The following is an 18939-nucleotide window of genomic DNA, read 5'->3' on the forward strand; positions in this document are numbered from 1 at the left end:
CCTCCCCATATCCTCAAGTCCATGCTCGAGTAAGTCTGTGTTTTATTCCCGTCCTACCACTAACCTCTTCATGACATTTTTTTCCCTTAGAGTCCATATATATGTGTTAGCATACGGTATTTGTTTTTCTCCTTCTGACTTACTTCACTCTGTATGACAGACTCCAGGTCTATCCACCTCATTATAAATAACTCAGTTTCATTTCTTTTTATGGCTGAGTAATATTCCATTGTATATATGTGCCACATCTTCTTTATCCATTCATCTGTTGATGGACACTTAGGTTGCTTCCATGTCCTGGCTATTGTAAATAGAGCTGCAATGAACATTTTGGTACATGAGTCTTTCTGAATTATAGTTTTCTCAGGGTATATTCCCAGTAGTGGGATTGCTGGGTCGTATGGTAGTTCTATTTGTAGTTTTTTAAGGAACCTCCATACTGTTCTCCATAGCGGCTGTATCAATTTACATTCCCACCAGCAGTGGAAGAGTGTTCCCTTTTCTCCACACCCTCTCCAGCATTTATTGTTTCTAGAGTTTTTGATGATGGCCAATCTGACCGGTGTGAGATGATATCTCATTGTAGTTTTGATTTGCATTTCTCTAATGATTAATGAGGTTGAGCATTCTTTCATGTGTTTGTTAGCAATCTGTATATCTTCTTTGGAGAAATGTCTATTTAGTTCTTCTGTCCATTTTTGGATTGGGTTGTTTGTTTTTTTGTTATTGAGCTGCATGAGTTGCTTATAAATTTTGGAAATTAATCCTTTGTCAGTTGCTTCATTTGCAAATATTTTCTCCCATTCTGAGGGTTGTCTTTTGGTCTTGTTTATGGTATCCTTTGCTGTGCAAAAGCTTTTAAGTTTCATTAGGTCCCATTTGTTTATTTGTGTTTTTATTTCCATTTCTCTAGGAGATGGGTCAAAAAGGATCTTGCTGTGATTTATGTCGTATAGTGTTCTGCCTATGTTTTCCTCTAAGAGTTTGATAGTGTCTGGCCTTACATTTAGGTCTTTAACCCATTTTGAGTTTATTTTTGTGTGTGGTGTTAGGGATTGTTCTAATTTCATACTTTTACATGTAGCTGTCCAGTTTTCCCAGCACCACTTATTGAAGAGGCTGTCTTTTCTCCACTGTATATCCTTCCCTCCTTTATCAAAGATAAGGTGACCATATGTGTGTGGGTTTATCTCTGGGCTCTCTATCCTGTTCCATTGATCTATATTTCTGTTTTTGTGCCAGTACCATATTGTCTTGATTACTGTAGCCTTGTAGTAGAGTCTGAAGTCAGGGAGCCTAATTCCTCCAGCTCCATTTCTCGTTCTCAAGATTGCTTTGGCTATTCGGGTTCTTTTGTGTTTCCATATAAATTGTGAAATTTTTTGTTCTAGTTCTGTAAAAAATGCCAGTGGTAATTTGATAGGGATTGCATTGAATCTGTAGATTGCTTTGGGTAGTATAGTCATTTTCACAGTGTTGATTCTTCCAATCCAAGAACATGGTATATTTCTCCACCTATTTGTATCATCTTTAATTTCTTTCATCAGTGTCTTATAGTTTTCTGCATACAAGTCTTTTGTCTCCTTAGGTAGGTTTATTCCTAGATATTTTATTCTTTTTGTTGCAATGGTAAATGGGAGCGTTTTCTTAATTTCACTCTCAGATTTTTCATCATTAGTGTATAAGAATGCCAGAGATTTCTGTGCATTAATTTTGTATCCTGCAACTTTACCAAATTCATTGATTAGCTCTAGTAGTTTCCTGGTAGCATCCTTAGGATTCTCTATGTATAGTATCATGTCATCTGCAAACAGTGACAGCTTTACTTCTTCTTTTCCTATTTGGATTCCTTTTATTTCTTTTTCTTCTCTGATTGCTGTGGCTAGAACTTCCAAAACTATGTTGAATAAGAGTGGTGAGAGTGGGCAACCTTGTCTTGTTCCTGATCTTAGTGGAAATGGTTTCAGTTTTTCACCATTGAGAACGATGCTAGCTGTGGGTTTGTCATATATGGCCTTTATTATATTGAGGAAAGTTCCCTCTATGCCTACTTTCTGCAGGGTTTTTATCATAAATGGGTGTTGAATTTTGTCAAAAGCTTTCTCTGCATCTATTGAGATGATCATATGGTTTTTCTCCTTCAGTTTGTTGATATGGTGTATCACATTGATTGATTTGCGTATATTGAAGAATCCTTGCATTCCTGGGATAAACCCCACTTGATCATGGTGTATGATCCTTTTAATGTGCTGTTGGATTCTGTTTGCTAATATTTTGTTGAGGATTTTTGCATCTATGTTCATCAGTGATATTGGCCTGTAGTTTTCTTTCTTTGTGACGTCTTTGTCTGGTTTTGGTATCAGGGTGATGTTGGCCTCATAGAATGAGTTTGGGAGTGTTCCTCCCTCTGCTATCTGTTGGAAGAGTTTGAGAAGGATAGGTGTTAGCTCTTCTCTAAATGTTTGATAGAATTCGCCTGTGAAGCCATCTGGTCCTGGACTTTTGTTTGCTGGAAGATTTTTAATCACAGTTTCAATTTCAGTGCTTGTGATTGGTCTGTTCATATTTTCTATTTCTTCCTGGTTCAGTCTCGGCAGGTTGTGCATTTCTAAGAATTTGTCCATTTCTTCCAGGTTGTCCATTTTATTGGCATACAGTTGCTTGTAGTAATCTCTAATAATCTTTTGTATTTCTGCAGTGTCAGTTGTTATATCTCCTTTTTCATTTCTAATTCTATTGATTTGAGTCTTCTCCCTTTTATTCTTGATGAGTCTGGCTAATGGTTTATCAATTTTATTTATCTTCTCAAAGAACCAGCTTTTAGTTTTATTGATCTTTGCTATTGTTTCCTTCACTTCTTTTTCATTTATTTCTGATCTGATCTTTATGATTTCTTTCCTTCTGCTAAATTTGGGGGTTTTTGTTCTTCTTTCTCTAATTGCTTTAAGTGCAAAGTTAGGTTGTTTATTCGAGATGTTTCCTGTTTCTTAAGGTCTGATTGTATTGCTATAAACTTGCCTCTTAGAACTGCTTTTGCTGTATCCCATAGGTTTTGGGTCGTTGTGTCTCCATTGTCATTTGTTTCTAAGTATTTTTTGATTTCCTCTTTGATTTCTTCAGTGATCACTTCGTTATTAAGTAGTGTATTGTTTAGCCTCCATGTGTTTGTATTTTTTACAGATCTTTTCCTATAATTGATATTTAGTCTCATAGCGTTGTGGTCGGAAAAGATACTTGATACGATTTCAATTTTCTTAAATTTGCCAAGGCTAGATTTGTGACCCAATATATGATCAATCCTGGAGAATGTTCCATGAGCACTTGAGAAAAATGTGTATTCTGTTGTTTTTGGATGGAATGTCCTATAAATATCAATTAAGTCCATCTTGTGTAATGTATCATTTAAAGCTTGTGTTTCCTTATTTATTTTCATTTTGGATGATCTGTCCATTGGTGAAAGTGGGGTGTTAAAGTCCCCCATTATAATTGTGTTGCTGTCGATTTCCCCTTTTAAGGCTGTTAGTATTTGCCTTATGTAGTGAGGTGCTCCTATGTTGGGTGCATAAATATTTACAATTGTTATATCTTCTTCATGGATCGATCCCTTGATCATTATGTAGTGTCCTTCTTTGTCTCTTGTAATAGTCTTTATTTTAAAGTCTATTTTGTCTGATATGAGAATTGCTACTCCAGCTTTCTTCTGATTTCCATTTGCATGGAATATCTTTTTCCATCCCCTTACTTTCAGTCTGTATGTGTCCCTAGGTCTGAAGTGGGTCTCTTGTAGACAGCATATATATGGGTCTTGTTTTTGTATCCATTCAGCCAGTCTGTGTCTTTTGGTGGGAGCATTTAATCCATTTACATTTAAGGTAATTATCGATATGTATGTTCCTATTACCATTTACTTGTTTCGGGTTGTTCTTGTAGGTCTTTTCCTTCTCTTGTGTTTCTTGCCTAGAGAAGTTCCTTTAGGATTTGTTGTAGAGCTGGTTTGGTGGTGCTGAACTCTCTCAGGTTTTGCTTGTCTGTAAAGGTTTTAATTTCTCCATCAAATCTGAATGAGATCCTTGCTGGGTAGAGTAATTTTGGTTGTAGGTTTTTTTTTCCTTCATCACTTTAAATATGTCCTGCCACTCCCTTCTGGCTTGTAGAGTTTCTGCTGAAAGATCAGATGTTAATCTTATGGGGATTCCCTTGTGTGTTATTTGTTGTTTTTCCCTTGCTGCTTTTAATATGTTTTCTTTGTATTTTTTGACAGGTTGATTATTATGTGTCTTGGCGTGTTTCTCTTTGGGTTTATCCTGTATGGAACTCTCTGTGCTTCCTGGACTTGATTGACTATTTCCTTTCCTATATTAGGGAAGTTTTCAACTATAATCTCTTCAAATATTTTCTTAGTCCCTTTCTTTTTCTCTTCTTCTTCTGGGACCCCTATAATTAGAATGTTGGTGCGTTTAATGTTGTCCCAGAGGTCTCTGAGACTGTCCTCAGTTCTTTTCATTCTTTTTTCTTTCTTCTGCTCTGCAGTAGTTATTTCCACTATTTTATCTTCCAGGTCACTTATCCGTCCTTCTGCCTCAGTTATTCTGCTATTGATCCCATCTAGAGTATTTTTAATTTCATTTATTGTGTTGCTCATCGTTGCTTGCTTCCTCTTTATTTCTTCTAGGTCCCTGTTAACTGTTTCTTGCAAATTGTCTATTCTATTTCCAAGATTTTGCATCATCTTCACCATCATTATTCTAAATTCTCTTTCAGGTAGATTGGCTATTACCTCTTCATCTGTTAGGTCTGGTGTGTTTTTATCTTGCTCCTTCATCTGTTGTGTGTTTTTCTGTCTTCTCATTTCGCTTATCTTACTGTGTTTGAGGTCTCCTTTTTGCACGCTGCAGGTTCGTAGTTCCTGTTGTTTTTGGTGGCTGTCCCCAGTGGCTAAGGTTGGTTCAGTGGGTTGAGTAGATTCCCTGGTTGGGGGGACTAGTGCCTCTGTTCTGGTGGATGAGGCTGGATCTTGTCCTTCTGGTGGGCAGGTCCTCGTCTGGTGGTGTGTTTGGGGATGTTGGTAACCTTATTATGATTTTGGGCAGTCTCTCTGCTAATGGATGGGGCTGTAGACCTGTCTTGCTCTTTGTTGGGGATAGGGTGTCCAGCACTGTTCTTTGCTGGTCCTTGAGTGAAGCTGGGTCTTGGTGTTGAGATGGAGGTCTCTGGGAGATTTTCGCCGTCTGATATTACGTGGAGCTCGGAGGTCTCTTGTGGACTAGTGTCTTGAGGTTGGTTCTCCCACCTCAGGGACACCGCCCTGGTGCCTGGCTGGGGCGCCAAGAACCTTTAATCCACACGGCTCAAAATAAAAGGTAGAATAAATAGAGAGGAAAGAAAAGGAAGGAAGGAGGGAGGGAGGGAAGGAAGGAAGAAAGGAAGGAAGAAATGAAGGAAGGAAGCAAGAAAGCAAGGATGGAAGGTGCAGAGGAAGAAACGGAGGAAGGAAGAGAGGAAGGGAGGAAAGAAGGGGGAAGGAAGGAAGAAAGGAGGGAAGGAGGTAAGAAAGGAAGAAAGAAAGGGAGAAGACAGAGTAGTATAAAGTATAGTTATTAAAATAAAAAATAATTATTAAGAAGAAAAATTTCCTTTTAAAAAACAAAAAAAAAACAAAAAAAAACAAAAAAACAAACAAAAAACAGAAAAATGGGTCGGTCTAACCCTAGGACAAATGGTGCAAGCAAAGCTATACAGACAAAATCTCACACAGCAGCACACACATACACACCCACAAAAAGAAAAAAAAGGGGAAAATAATAGTATATCTTGCTCCCAAAGTCCACCTCCTCAACTTGGGATGATTCGTTGTCTATTCAGGTTTTCAACAGATGCAGGGCACTTCAAGTTGATTGTGGAGTTTTAATCCGCCGCTTCTGAGGCTGTTGGGAGAGATCTCCCCCTCTCCTCTCTGTTCGCACAGCTCCTGGGGTTCAGCTTTGGACTTGGTCCCGCCTCTGCGTGTAGGTTGTCCGAGGGCGACTGCCCTTCGCTCAGACAGGACGATGTTAAAGGAGCAGTTGATTTGGGGGCTCCAGCTCACTCAGGCTGGGGGGAGGGAGTGGCACGGGGGCGGGGCGAGTCCGCGACGTCAGAGGCCGACGTGACGCTGCACAGGCCCAAGGCGCGCCGTGCATTCTCCCGGGAAGCTGTCCCTGGATCCCGGGACCCCGGCAGTGGCGGACTGCACGGGCTCCCGGGAGGGCCGGTGTGGAGAGTGACCTGTGCTCACACACAGGCCTCTTGGTGGTGGCAGCAGCAACCTTAGCGTCCGACACCCGTCTCTACTGTCCGTGCCGACAGCCGCGGCTCGCGCCCGTTTCTGGAGCTCCTCTACGCGGTGCTCTTAATCCCCTCACCTCACACCCGAGGAAGCAAAGAGGCAAGAAAAAGTCTCTTGTCTCTTCGGCAGCTCCGCGCCCGGTTCTAGGGCTCCTTTAAGCGGCGCACTTAATCCCCTCTCCTCGCGCCCAGGCAGCAAAGAGGGAGGAAAAGGTCTCTTGCCTCTTCGGCAGCTCCAGACTTCTCCCGACCTCCCTCCCGGCCAGCCGTGGCGCACTAGCCCCCTTCAAGCTGTCTTCACTCTGCCAACTCCAGCCCTTTCCCCGGGATCCGACTGAAGCCTGAGCCTCAGCTCCCGGCCCCGCCCGCCCCGGTGGGCGAGCAGACAAGCCTCTCGGGCTGGTGAGCGCCGGTCGGCACCGATCCTCTGCGGGAATCTCTCCGCTTTGCCCTCCGCACCCCTGTGGCTGAGCTGTCCTCCGCGGCTCCGGAGCTTCCCCCTCCGGCGCCCGCAGTCTCCGCCCGCGAAGGGGCCTCTAGTGTGTGGGAGTCTTTCCTCCTCGGCTCCCTCCCACTGGCGTAGGTCCCGTCCCTATTCTTTTGTCCCTGTTTATTCTTTTTTCTTTTGCCCTACCCAGATATGTGGGGAGTTTCTTGCCTTTTTGGAGGTCCGAGGTCCTCTGCCAGCGTTCGGTGGGTGCTCTACAGGAGAAGCTCCACGTGTAGATGTATTTCTGATGTCTCTGTGAGGAGGAAGGAGATCTCCGCGTCTTACTCTTCCGCCATCTTTAAGCCGTCCGAGAAAATTAAATTTTAAGCTAGTGTTGACTCAGGTCCTTATTGTAATTGTTGGAATAAAGATTGTGGTATTCATTTTGGCATAGTAGGTGGCCACTTAACCTAAAGAAGGTAAGAAAATGGTAGTGATAGAAGTGGTACTTTTTTTTAGGGAAATAAAATAAAAGACCTATTTTTTCCTTTTTTACCATTTGGGTCATAGGATTCCCCCTTCTGAATTACTTTTTTTTTTTTTTTTTTTGTGGTACGCGGGCCTCTCACCGCTGTGGCCTCTCCCGCTGCGGAGCACAGGCTCCGGACGCGCAGGCTCAGCGGCCACGGCTCACGGGGCCAGCTGCTCCGCGGCACGCGGGATCCTCCCGGACCGGGGCACGAACCCGTGTCCCCCGCATAGACAGGCGGACTCTCAACCACTGCGCCACCAGGGAAGCCCCCTGAATTACTTTTAATAGAATTCTGATCCTCCTGTTTGCTGTGCTTAATACCATAAATTCATTCAACTTAATGCTGGTGTACCAAGTTATATTCTGGTTGGTGACTCCCCCCCCACGCCCCCTCACCAATGTATTTATAAATTGTATTGAGTATATTTCTTTAGTCTGTACCAGGTTATTTGAAGCAAATTTTGTGCCCCAGCTTTTTTAAAAAATATTTATTTATTTGGCTGCGTCAGGTCTTAGCTGCAGCATGTGGGATCTTTGTTGCCGCGTACAGGATCTTTAGTTGTGGCATGTGGGATCTAGTTCCCTGATCAGGGATCAAACCCGGGCCCCCTGCTTTGGGAGAACGGAATCTTAACCACTGGACCACCAGGGAAGTCCTTGTGCCCAAATTTTTATTAGCCTTGTTACCTTAACTAATCTTACTACTCTGTGGTTCATAAATAGGAGTTCATAAGCCATTTTCCTTTATCCTAAAGGAGGCAATTAGCAAGTTATTATTTCAGTGTTTTTGACTGGGTACAGCAAAAGCCTATAAGAATAATAGCAAAAACCAAAATTTTCAGCAGGCATGTTACTGACCACTTACACTGTGGGGCTGGAAACAGGATATGCAGAGTGAATAGAGAGACCTTTGTTTGGGTAGTTTTTAAAAATTATTTTTTAATGTCCTGGGAATTTGCAGTAGGTTGGCAACGTTCGTGTTTGCTAAGATGAAAGATACCTTTTAATATAAGTGATTTAAAAAATTACCTGTCATGGTTTATTCTCTCCTGTCCCTCTATTGGCTTGAGTAATTGGGAGTTAGTTATTATTTTCTTCAGTTATTATTTTCTTCGTAGCTAAGCAGGGATTCATTTAATAAATTCCCATTTTAGTATTTGGATAACTTATGTGGGTTAGTAATCTCAATGTAGCAGCAAATAATCATGTATAGATCAGAGACTCCAAAAACCACATGAGGCCATGTGATGGGTTTTCTTCAGAGACAGTTAAGACCATCCTGTAGCAGTCATTGTCCAGATATGTCCTTTATTTTTTGATTGAGTCCCTATCCATTTGGGAAGAATGTTTTCACCTTTATTTTCTTACTGGCATTTTAAAGAATTTTCATGTGTCATCAGCCTAATTTGTATGCGTGATAATAAATTCTGTTTTTGACTATCTTAGGAATTCAGGTCTCAGTTCAGACTTGAGTGGGCATTCATTGCTTGGATGGGTACAGGTAGCTGGAGGGGAAGAAAACTTTTTAGTATTTTTTTAGTATATAAATGCTTTTTTAGTATTTCTGGCCAATTAGAATATTTTCCCCCTAAAAAATATATGTAGTATGGAAATCTAGGTAAGGATGAGTTATCATATGTGCAGTTTGAAGATAATTTAGGCCAAAGTAAATGATTTGATGATAAATCTGTTAAGAATACTATTTACATGCATAGATATGTTTATTGCTGTCCAGGAGTCATACAAAGTGACCTAAAAGACAGTTCTTTTCCTCTTTTGCTTGAAAAGGATGTCAGCCATGGATATTATATCATTTGAGAGACACTTAGGGCACAACCCTAAGTGTCAAAGTGTCAACATGTCAAAGACAAGTTGAAAGTGTATAAGAGCAAACAAACAGATAACTGAAATAAACTAATACAATTAATATGTACAAAGTTTGTGTGCCACATGCAGACTGAAGCCTGTTTTGTTTGGCTTGTACATTGCTTTGCAAAAAACTAAAAGCTAAAAATGAGAAGATCTGACAATGGCTGCTTAACCTATCCTCATACAGATAGTCACTGGAGCTGCCCCCTTTAGATGGGCATGTACTCTTCGGTTTGTTGCTGCCCTCCTCATTATGTGTACGTCACAGTCAGTAGTTAAGTTAGACTCAAGGATTTTACCTACTTCCAGAGGAATGGATCAAAGGAAAATAGGCACTCTTTTCCCTTGCAGTTAGGAATCCACTTACTGGTAATGGTGATACACTATCTGGATCTAACAAGTGATATTGAAACAATAGTATTTGTTTTTATTACAGTTTTCTGTCAGTTGAGATACTTGAACTGTAGTTTGGGAATGTGTGTTTTATATGCCCAAGTAACTTTAGAACATGAGGTAAAAATGGTTTTAGCAGTGAGACCCTTCTTATTAAATATATATTCATTATTTGTAATAGGAAACCACCTCTCCCCCAAGTTGGTGGATAGTAATTAATTTTAAAGCTTTTACTTCTTAAGTAAGAAGAGTTGCTCAGGATTAAAATTAAATGACTCTGAGAAAGTCAGAATTTTAACATTTATTTATGAAAATAAGAAGCACTTTGCAAAATCTTTTAAAAAATTTGAGTGTTTAGTCTTAAATGTTTACAAAATCAAAAAGACTAATTTGTAAATCTCAAATTACAGTTAATTTAGATTTAGTCCTATGAAAATGGTCCGGTATGGACAGAAGGATCACCAAGATGTTACTAGGGAGACCTGTGAATGGGTCTCCTGTTTCTTGATAATTACAAAGTAAAGCTGTGAGGCTCAAGTCCTTTGATATATATATTTTTTTAATGTGAAGGGTGAGGAAGGGAGACTTGTAAAACTTGGAAATTGAGACTGAGCCATATTTTGTAATTTCTTATATTCAGGAACCCTTCTCCAGGCATCGTTTGGAAGAAATCACATGATATTTGAGTTATACATGGATGAAGTCAAATTTACACCCCCTTATCTCTTCTGCCTTTAGAATTTTTGTTAGATAGATGTTTCCTTTTTATATTTTGCAGGATAGGTATTTTTATTGTTGTAACAATTTTTGAATCTCTTAATAGTAGTTAATATTAGTTCCCTGATCTTTTACTATGAAACTAGGCCTATTCTTATTTAATATACTTCGGAGACACTGATTGAATTTACCTAGTTGTGCTTTTTTGTCTGTGTTGGTAAAGTGTCTACTTGATTAAGAAATTGATTTGTATAGATGTTGACTTTTGTTTATGAGAAAAAGATCATACTCCTGATATTAGCATTAGTTGTTGATAAATAAAAATTGTGTGTTGTAATGAAAAGACTGCTAAACTGGGAATCAGGAGGCATTTTTGTTTTAACTTTTCATAGCTTAAGTTTGTATTTTGGGGCAAGTTTAGGTTAACATTTTTGGGCATTCTTTTCTTCATCTGTAAAATTGAAGAGTTAAACTTTGATTATTTTTTAAGATCATTTCCAGTTCATCTGACATCCTATAATCTTTTAATTCTAAAGAGTTGCCTTTCTAGAAAACAAAAGTATCTTATTAATCATTGCATATTATTTCCCCACTGTAGGAATTTTGAAAGTTGTGTTTTTGTAATTAGTCAGCATTTAATATAGCACCCATATCCCTCTATGCACTGTTGCTTCCTACAGTAAATAAAATTCGTCTCAACCTATACTGACCTCTCATCTCTTCCCCATTTTCCAGCCATAATGTTCCAAGTTATTACCTCTAGAATGTGCTTTATACTTTTTTACTTCCATGTTGTTGGTCATACTATTCCCCTTCTGTGCACTCTTTTCCATTCCACAGCCCCTTTGAGCCCCCATAACATTTTGTTTATAGTTATTTTGGCATTGTATGATAGCTATTTACATGTTGTGTTATTCTTTATGTGAGACTGTAAACTCCTTGAAGAAAGATGTTTATTTTTCATCATTTTACTGATCTTATTACAGATTCACATAGTGCTTTTCACATATAGGGGGAGTTAATTAATATTTGTAGAACTGAATTTGTAAGATGGTTAGTACAGGATACAGTCAATGGCTATGAATGGTGAAAAATTATCAGGGTAATAAGGAAATTAACTTAGCCATTCTGAATTAAAGCAGTGTTTTAGCCATCTATGCTGACTGCAAACATTGTATTCCATGGTCACTCATGTACTATTTATTCCTGCCTCCCATCCATTCATTCTTACTGACTCATCTACATACTTAACAGTTCTAGTTTTCTCTGTAGCCCAATTAACTCCTTGCCTTCATTCATCATTGTAGTTTAGCACTGCCATGGTCTTCAACTTTTAATAGTATCTAATTTTCTTAGTACATTCTTGCTTTGATTTATATATACTTTCCTTTCTTTTACCTCCTTGATCTTATGCATAGGTTTATCAGCTTTAATTTTCTATTGCTTTTTGTACTCTCCTATTCACACTTCTTTTCACTTGCCCTTTTACTTTTGAGAAATCATTCATTCTATGTTTCTTAAAGGCAAATGCTCTTTGGTTGCTGTCTTCAGGTAAAGTTTACATTGACAAGTGTCTTAGAATCAGCCTAAGATTGGGGGTCGATGGCTATCAGGAAGAGCCGGAGTTAGCTCTGTCAGACTAGTACTCCTGTATCTTTTTTTTTTTTCATCTTTATTAGATTATAATTGCTTTCCAATGTTATGTTAGTTTCTCTTGTACAACAGAATGAGTCAGCTATATGTATGCCTGTATCCCCTCCCTCTTGGGCCTCCCTCCCACCCACCCCTCTAGGTCATCACAAAGTACCGAGCTGATCTCCCTGTGCTATACAGCAGCTTCCCACTAGCTATCTGTTTTACACATGGTAGTGTATATATGTCAGTGTTACTCTCTGAGTTCATCTCACCCTCCCCTTACCCACCTGTGTCCACAAGTCTGTTCTTTAAGACTTGTCTCTGTTCCTGCCCCACCACTAGGTTCATCAGTACCATTTTTCTAGATTCCATATATATGTGTTAATGTACGGTATTTGCTTTTTTTTCTTTCTGACTTCCTTCACTCTGTGTGACAGACTCTAGGTCCATCCACATCACTACAGATGACTCAATTTCGTTCCTTTTTATGGCTGAGTAATATTCTATTGTATATATATATATATATATATATATATATATATATATATGTACCACATCTTTTTCATCCATTCATCTGTCTGTGGACATTTAGGTTGCTTCCATGTTCTGGCTATTGTAAGTAGTGCTGTAAGGAACATTGGGGTACATGTATCTTTTTGAATTATGGTTTTCTCAGGGTATATGCCCAGTAGTGGGATCTTTTTAGTGGGAGAATGTCTACAGTGGCAGTGCTAACATCAGACCTTTGGTTAAAGGAGTATCTGTTACTGATTACAAAAGATGCTGAATGTTAATGGGCATTTTTACAGGTAGACTTTGGGGGGATGATATATGAATTGTAGAATTTATCGAAGAATTTCAAAATGACTGTATTGGGCATGGGTGAATTGGTAGAGATGATTTTTCCCCCCTTTGGGTTCAATAATCTTTTTACTCCTGAATTAATTATTGTCTGCTACAGATATATGGTTGGTTTGGACTGAATAAAAAAAAACAAAGGGCAGTAAGACAATGAGTAAAGAAAACTGAAAAGAGACAGGAGAAGTAAAAGATGTAAGGTAAAAAGTTGCCTGTCTTTGTGCTATTTGGAGTCAATAGTATTTATTGAAAGATTCTTGAGAACATTATGTTAGAGAAAGGGGACTTGAGAAGATAATGTGAGAAAGTAGCCCAGAAGAAAGTTTGTTGGACTGTATTTAAACCTATGTTGTTTTTAGTTCTATTTTTATAGCACATCTTAATCTCTTAAGAGTTTACTGTATTACTAAATATTTAAGTCAGATATTATATTTGTATAATAGTAAAGAGGAGCTCATTCATTCCTTAAGGAAGTATATTGATGGTTAAATAGCTTTTCTTAGAAAACATATGGATACTTTTATTAACAAAGCATCCCTTTAAAGATACAAAAGAGGAAAAGTACTCATTGTCTATCCTGTTTTATCAGATAGTAAATAAACAGGGAGTATCCAGGACTCTTTTTGCCTAGTATTTGTAGTGGAAGCATTTTATAGTAAAGAACAAAATTACATGTAGACTTAAAAAATAATTTTGGTTAATTTTGATTTTAGAAAATATTAAGCCATTTATTTTATTTTAACAGGTATCTTTCAGATGAAGGCATTGAAGCGTGCACAAGTTCTCCTGACAAAGTCAATATAAATGACATCATCCTGATTGCTCTCAATGTAGGTTTTATTTATTAACTTATAAATGTTTTAAATCTGGAAGCTATATTTATGAAAAGTATCTCATAGAATAAACTGGATTTTATGATGAGAAAAAAATCATAAATCATCTTGCATTTTTATTGTCCATTTTAAGTTGCAGGGCTGTTTGTTGGATTTGGTAATCTCATATAAGCCAATTATTATAAATATATATTTCTTTAACATCTGTTATTCAGAATTCAATGAAAAAGGGAAAAATGCAATTAAAACTTTTTTTTTCACCCTGTGATCAGTTACAGAATTTCATTACATTTACAGTAGCTATGTAATAGTAAAAACTGATCATATTCATGAAAAAAATTGACAATGTACGTAGAAACTCTAGGTTATAGCTTCTTGACAGTTGTATTTTTTTCTTTCCAAGTAACTTTTCCTGCAGAAAATACAGAAAAGTAAAATAATAAAGCCAAATAATTACCTTTAATGTTTTGGTGTATATTTCTTTCCATGTTCTTTCTCTCTACCCATTTGTATAGTTGTATCTTTTCTATAATTGGGATTGACTTTTGAATTTTTTTAAAGTTATAAAAATTGTTTGAAGTACAGATATAAGTAAATTAATATTCTTTTTTCAATCTTGCAGTTACCCTGTGGGAGTGTTTTTTGTATCGCCTTTGCAGTCACAGTCTATTAATCAACTTCATATACTATGATACATAATCAGTGAAATTCAGAAGAGAATTACTGCCTGATAAATCCATTATGTCAGTGCAAAGTAGGTTTAGCATAAAGCAGAAAGGGTGACAACTGATGAGAACATGTGAAGTATAAATAAATATATAACTGTGTATAACTTTTCAAATTACTTAAATTTATATTTACATAATTAAACTTGGGTTTAAACATAAAATTTATATTTTGAAACCTGTGATTTTTTTAGCTGCTTTGAAATTTTATTCAGAAAGACCAACAGGTTTTTTAGAAATTATGTGTGTTATCTGTGACTACAAATGGGAATATTTGCTAGACAATTTAACTTTTCTTGATTTGCACCCAAATTAGTGAATTTTATTTTCAAAAAATGGTATAAAGAACCCTAGTTTCTTTGTTTATTAAAAAAAGTCCTAAAGATGATAGGAAAAAGGCTTTGTGACAATCTTCTGTTCTTTTTTATTTTTCTTATTTATATACATAGGTAAATAGCATTGAGCTATGTATAAATTGGGTATGAAACTAAGTAAAATAAGTCAACATGAAGTATTTGTCCTATGTACATAAGAGGTACATGATGATTATTATCTTAGTGAATTAATTTGTCTTTATAATTTTCTTTAAAATATATAGTTAAATACTACAGTCCAAAGCTATTATGCAATATAATAGGATTAAAAAAGTACTTTTAATTGGGATGAAGTCTACACCAGACAAATAATCTAAGTTTCAAGTTTATAACCTTTAAATAAAATCAGGTATATACAGTATTTCTGTTTAATTTTTTTAACTTTCGAGTGATTGTGGGATGTTATCACTAATTGAGAAAGACTTGCATTATTAGTTATTACATATAACTGATTACATATTAGGAGAATAATCCATGCATAAGCTTGCTTATGTTCTCTTCCGCCAGTGGGAATACACTGAATTTGTTCCTTTATTTAGCAGTGAACAAAGCAATGGTATGTGTATGGTTTTCCTGCCCAAGGAAGTCCATTAGGCTATTATTGGGCTGCTTAGGAAGGTACTCTCTGCTTAGCATGAAATAAAATTCCAGACTCCCCCCATCAAAAAGCAGGTGTTTACCATAAATCACATTGTTAATACAAATAATTTAGGCAGTGAATTACATTTTCAGTTAGGGAATGGTTCAAGTGCCAAATTCCCAGATGACACCTTCGGGCCAACTTTGTAAGCAGGCCCTTCTAAAGATAGTAGCCTCAGAGCTGCTATGTAACTCTTTTTTGCATGGGTTTTTATGTTGAAAGGAGGGAGGTTCTTAATTTTTTTCCTCTGTAGAATGAGGAGTAAGGATATTAAGAAATAACCTTGGAATTCAGCATGTAGTTTTGCATTCAAATTCCTGAATTATTCAGAAAAAGATTAAATGATAGCCTAGTCTTAAATTACTAAATAATGTGTAACAGTAAAAATTTTAAAAGATTATTTTAAAATTTCTTTTAAGATTCTGTATAATACAAAATGATTTGCCAAATAGATATTCTGCTGAACTTACTTGAAGAAATAGTCAGGAGTCTTGTGTGTGTGTGCACACGTGCATGTTATAGGTTAAATATTTCTCCTGCATAATTGCTTATTCACTATAAATGTATTTGTGGACCCATTTATCGTAGTGACTCTGATATAACAGCATCTGAATCATAGAATTGCCTTTGCAGAACTCATAAATTGACTTTGAATTGGATGTTTAAAGATTTGGTAGGTCATTTTCATCTTGCTAAAAGAACAGTGAAATAACATTCCTTATATGTGTGTATGGCACTTTGAATACAGTATCTCCTTTTAGCCTGACAACAGCTTTAGAAGATAGAATTGGTAATATATTTTCCATGTTACAGAGGAATAAATTAACTGGATTTAGAGAATTTCTGATGTGTCCCAGGTCATATTAGTTAATTACAGGATGTAAATCAAAGTTTAGGATTTTAATTTAGTGCTCATTTCTCATTTATATTAATGCCTCATTTTATTTTAATTTTATAATTAGTGATAAAAACCAGAAATGAAGGACCATGATGTATCATACAATTTTTATATATTCTGTTTTTTATAGGTATTTAAATATTTCAGCTTTTGAGTGACTTCAAGATAATGCTTATGTTTTTATGAACTGTTAAGTTGTATTATTGACTTGTACACACTCAGATGATAACAAGATACATGTTTTATATTCGCTAAAGTAAACATGATAGCTAACATTCATTAAATGCTTACTGTTTGCAAGTCATTGTGCTGAATGCTTTACATGCATTATTTAATCTTCAAAACAATCCTAATATAGGAAATACTAGTATAGGAAAGTATTTCTTTCCCCATATGTTGCTTAGTATTTTCAAAGTCAAAGCTATGCAACTTGAGGTATGGTTTATAATTCTTTCACTCTGTTATTGGGTGGAGGTTGCAAAAAGGATAAACCTGAAACATTGTTAAACAAGTATTTGGATTTGGGGCTTAGTTTACCTGGCAGTTCCATTCAGTGAGTTTTACTTTAGGAGTGATCCTTGCATTACATTGAGAAATAAATTATAAATCATTGTAGTAAAAGACTGGAAAGGATCTGTGAGGGTTGTATAACATGTATGCTTGTTTCTTAAGCTGATCATATATGGATATTTCAAATAAGAGGATATTCTATTATTGTAGGTGTTCAAAGAAGACTATCCTACTTCTCTATATGTAATCCTTTTATAATACAGTAATTTTAATCATCTAGTATTTTCTCCTTAAGTCTAATATAAATTTCTCTCTTATAAATTTTGTGATTAAATGCACTCTAAGTCTGTTTTGTTTTGCTCTTGAGGCAATGAAGAGCTTCTCTTTACTATATTTAAGGAATAACAAAACAGTACAAATTTAGTTATTAATCTAACCTCACTATCTCAAGCAGCAAGATAATTTCTTAGCTTAAATAATTAGGCCTTTTTCATGAGTAGTATTAGTTTTCTTCTGAACAAATTTACTATTCCTTTAGTTTTCACTTCTTCTTAAAGAAGAGAAAATCCTGAAAAATTCTGTTTTTATATGTACACTGTGTAGTTGAAGTTCTGTTTTTATGTCAGAAATCCTACAACTTTATCTTAGTCCTATGTTGTCCTTTCTATGTTTCACTTTGGTTTGCTGAATAATATGTACTTGGGAATTTTCATGTGGTTAGTCATTTGTTCACCAACTTCTGTTTCTGTAATTTGTTTAAAAAGCAAATGAAATAAGTATTTACTACAGTATAGTCTTAGATTTCTTGCTGTTGCAGTGGTATTGTTCTCTGGGATATTTTTATGTTATGTAGCTTTGTTATGTCATAAGTATTACAGCCTATAGACTAAAGTGTTTTCATGTCCCTGCATATCAAGGTAATATAGAATTTAGTTGTGAAAAATATACTCTGTTTATATGTTCAAAGTAGTCATTTAGTTTTGGATTGTGGCATTAATTTTTTAGTAAGACTATATAGTTTCATAAAATCAAGTTTTAGATTTTAATAAAGAAGACTTAGTAAGTTAAAAGGGTATCTAGAGAAGTATGACCAGATATAAATAAGGCCTTTGATGTACTTTAAACAATGTATGTATGGGAATGTGTTATTAGAAAAGATTGATTTTATATTTATATAGATCTCATAGTCAGTTGAAAGACATTTATTTAAATTTTGTTCCACACACCTTAAGTAACTTTATCTTTTGTTTGTGAGTGAGATTAGATTTAGATTCACTTTTCTCTATAATTTTGTTTTAATAATAATATTTTTATTTTAGACAGACTTGAGAACAATTGGCAAGAAATTCCTCCCCAGTGACATCAATGGTGGAAAGGTGGAAAAGGTAATGAAAAATGTTAACTTCACAAATTATGCTAAGTACAATAAATATGAACATCTACTAAATTACTGGAATTATTTTTGTCAATGAAGACTGCAAGTTCAAAATATTTTGGAGGTGAACAAGTCACAGAGTTATCATTATAGTGAATTCCTATACACATGGAAAATGATTAAAGCTTAAACTTTTAAACTTTTGGTGACTTTTCAACATTAAAAAAAAACTTTTGTTTCAGGAATTGTAACTATGACACACTTACTTTACATGTGAGACTTACCAGATATTATTGGTGCTCAGGAAAAGGACCTTTTTGTATCTTTTTATTTTAGTTACCTGTTAACCATATTTGTTTAATGAACTTATTAGTATAAAACTATAAGATTGGGAGAGATGTTAGGAGCAATTTGGCAAAGCCGTGCATTTGGTTACTGCTATCATTTTGTGTAACATATATGTATTCATGTTATGAACTTTTTCAGTGATGTTTTTAAAATACAAGGATACAATTTTTAGATACCAACTAGTCAGTCTTTTACTTCTTATTCATTGTATTCAATTTCTTCTTTTTATTTGAAAATACATGTAAATTACATCAACCAAGAATTTTATATGTGCTACTGATCACTTTTTGAACTATTACGGAACATCATTATCTATAGTTTAAAGAAATACTTTGAATGTATGTGTTTGAATAAGTATTCTTATCATTTTAACACTCAGATATTTAAGATAGTTGCTGTACCTCAGATATTTTAAATTTTAGATAATTTTAAAAGGTCTGAAATGTAACAACATATTTTTCACATTTTCCCTTATGCA

At 36.0% G+C, this 18939-nt stretch overlaps 1 protein-coding gene across 2 annotated transcripts in view; it reads left to right on the top strand.

Annotated features, from left to right (window-relative positions):
• TDRD3 (tudor domain containing 3) overlaps window positions 1–18939 on the top strand; it is a 210793-nt gene that overhangs the window by 74153 nt on the left and 117701 nt on the right. For both annotated transcript variants that reach the window (XM_059042391.2, XM_067016262.1), the window contains 2 exons: window positions 13504–13588; window positions 18058–18123. In XM_059042391.2, the coding sequence (XP_058898374.1) occupies window positions 13504–13588; window positions 18058–18123 (151 nt within the window). The remainder of the gene's footprint in view (window positions 1–13503; window positions 13589–18057; window positions 18124–18939) is intronic.

This window comes from Kogia breviceps, chromosome 16 (assembly GCF_026419965.1).
Source record: "Kogia breviceps isolate mKogBre1 chromosome 16, mKogBre1 haplotype 1, whole genome shotgun sequence".
In the NCBI taxonomy this organism is placed as follows: Eukaryota; Metazoa; Chordata; class Mammalia; order Artiodactyla; family Physeteridae; genus Kogia; species Kogia breviceps.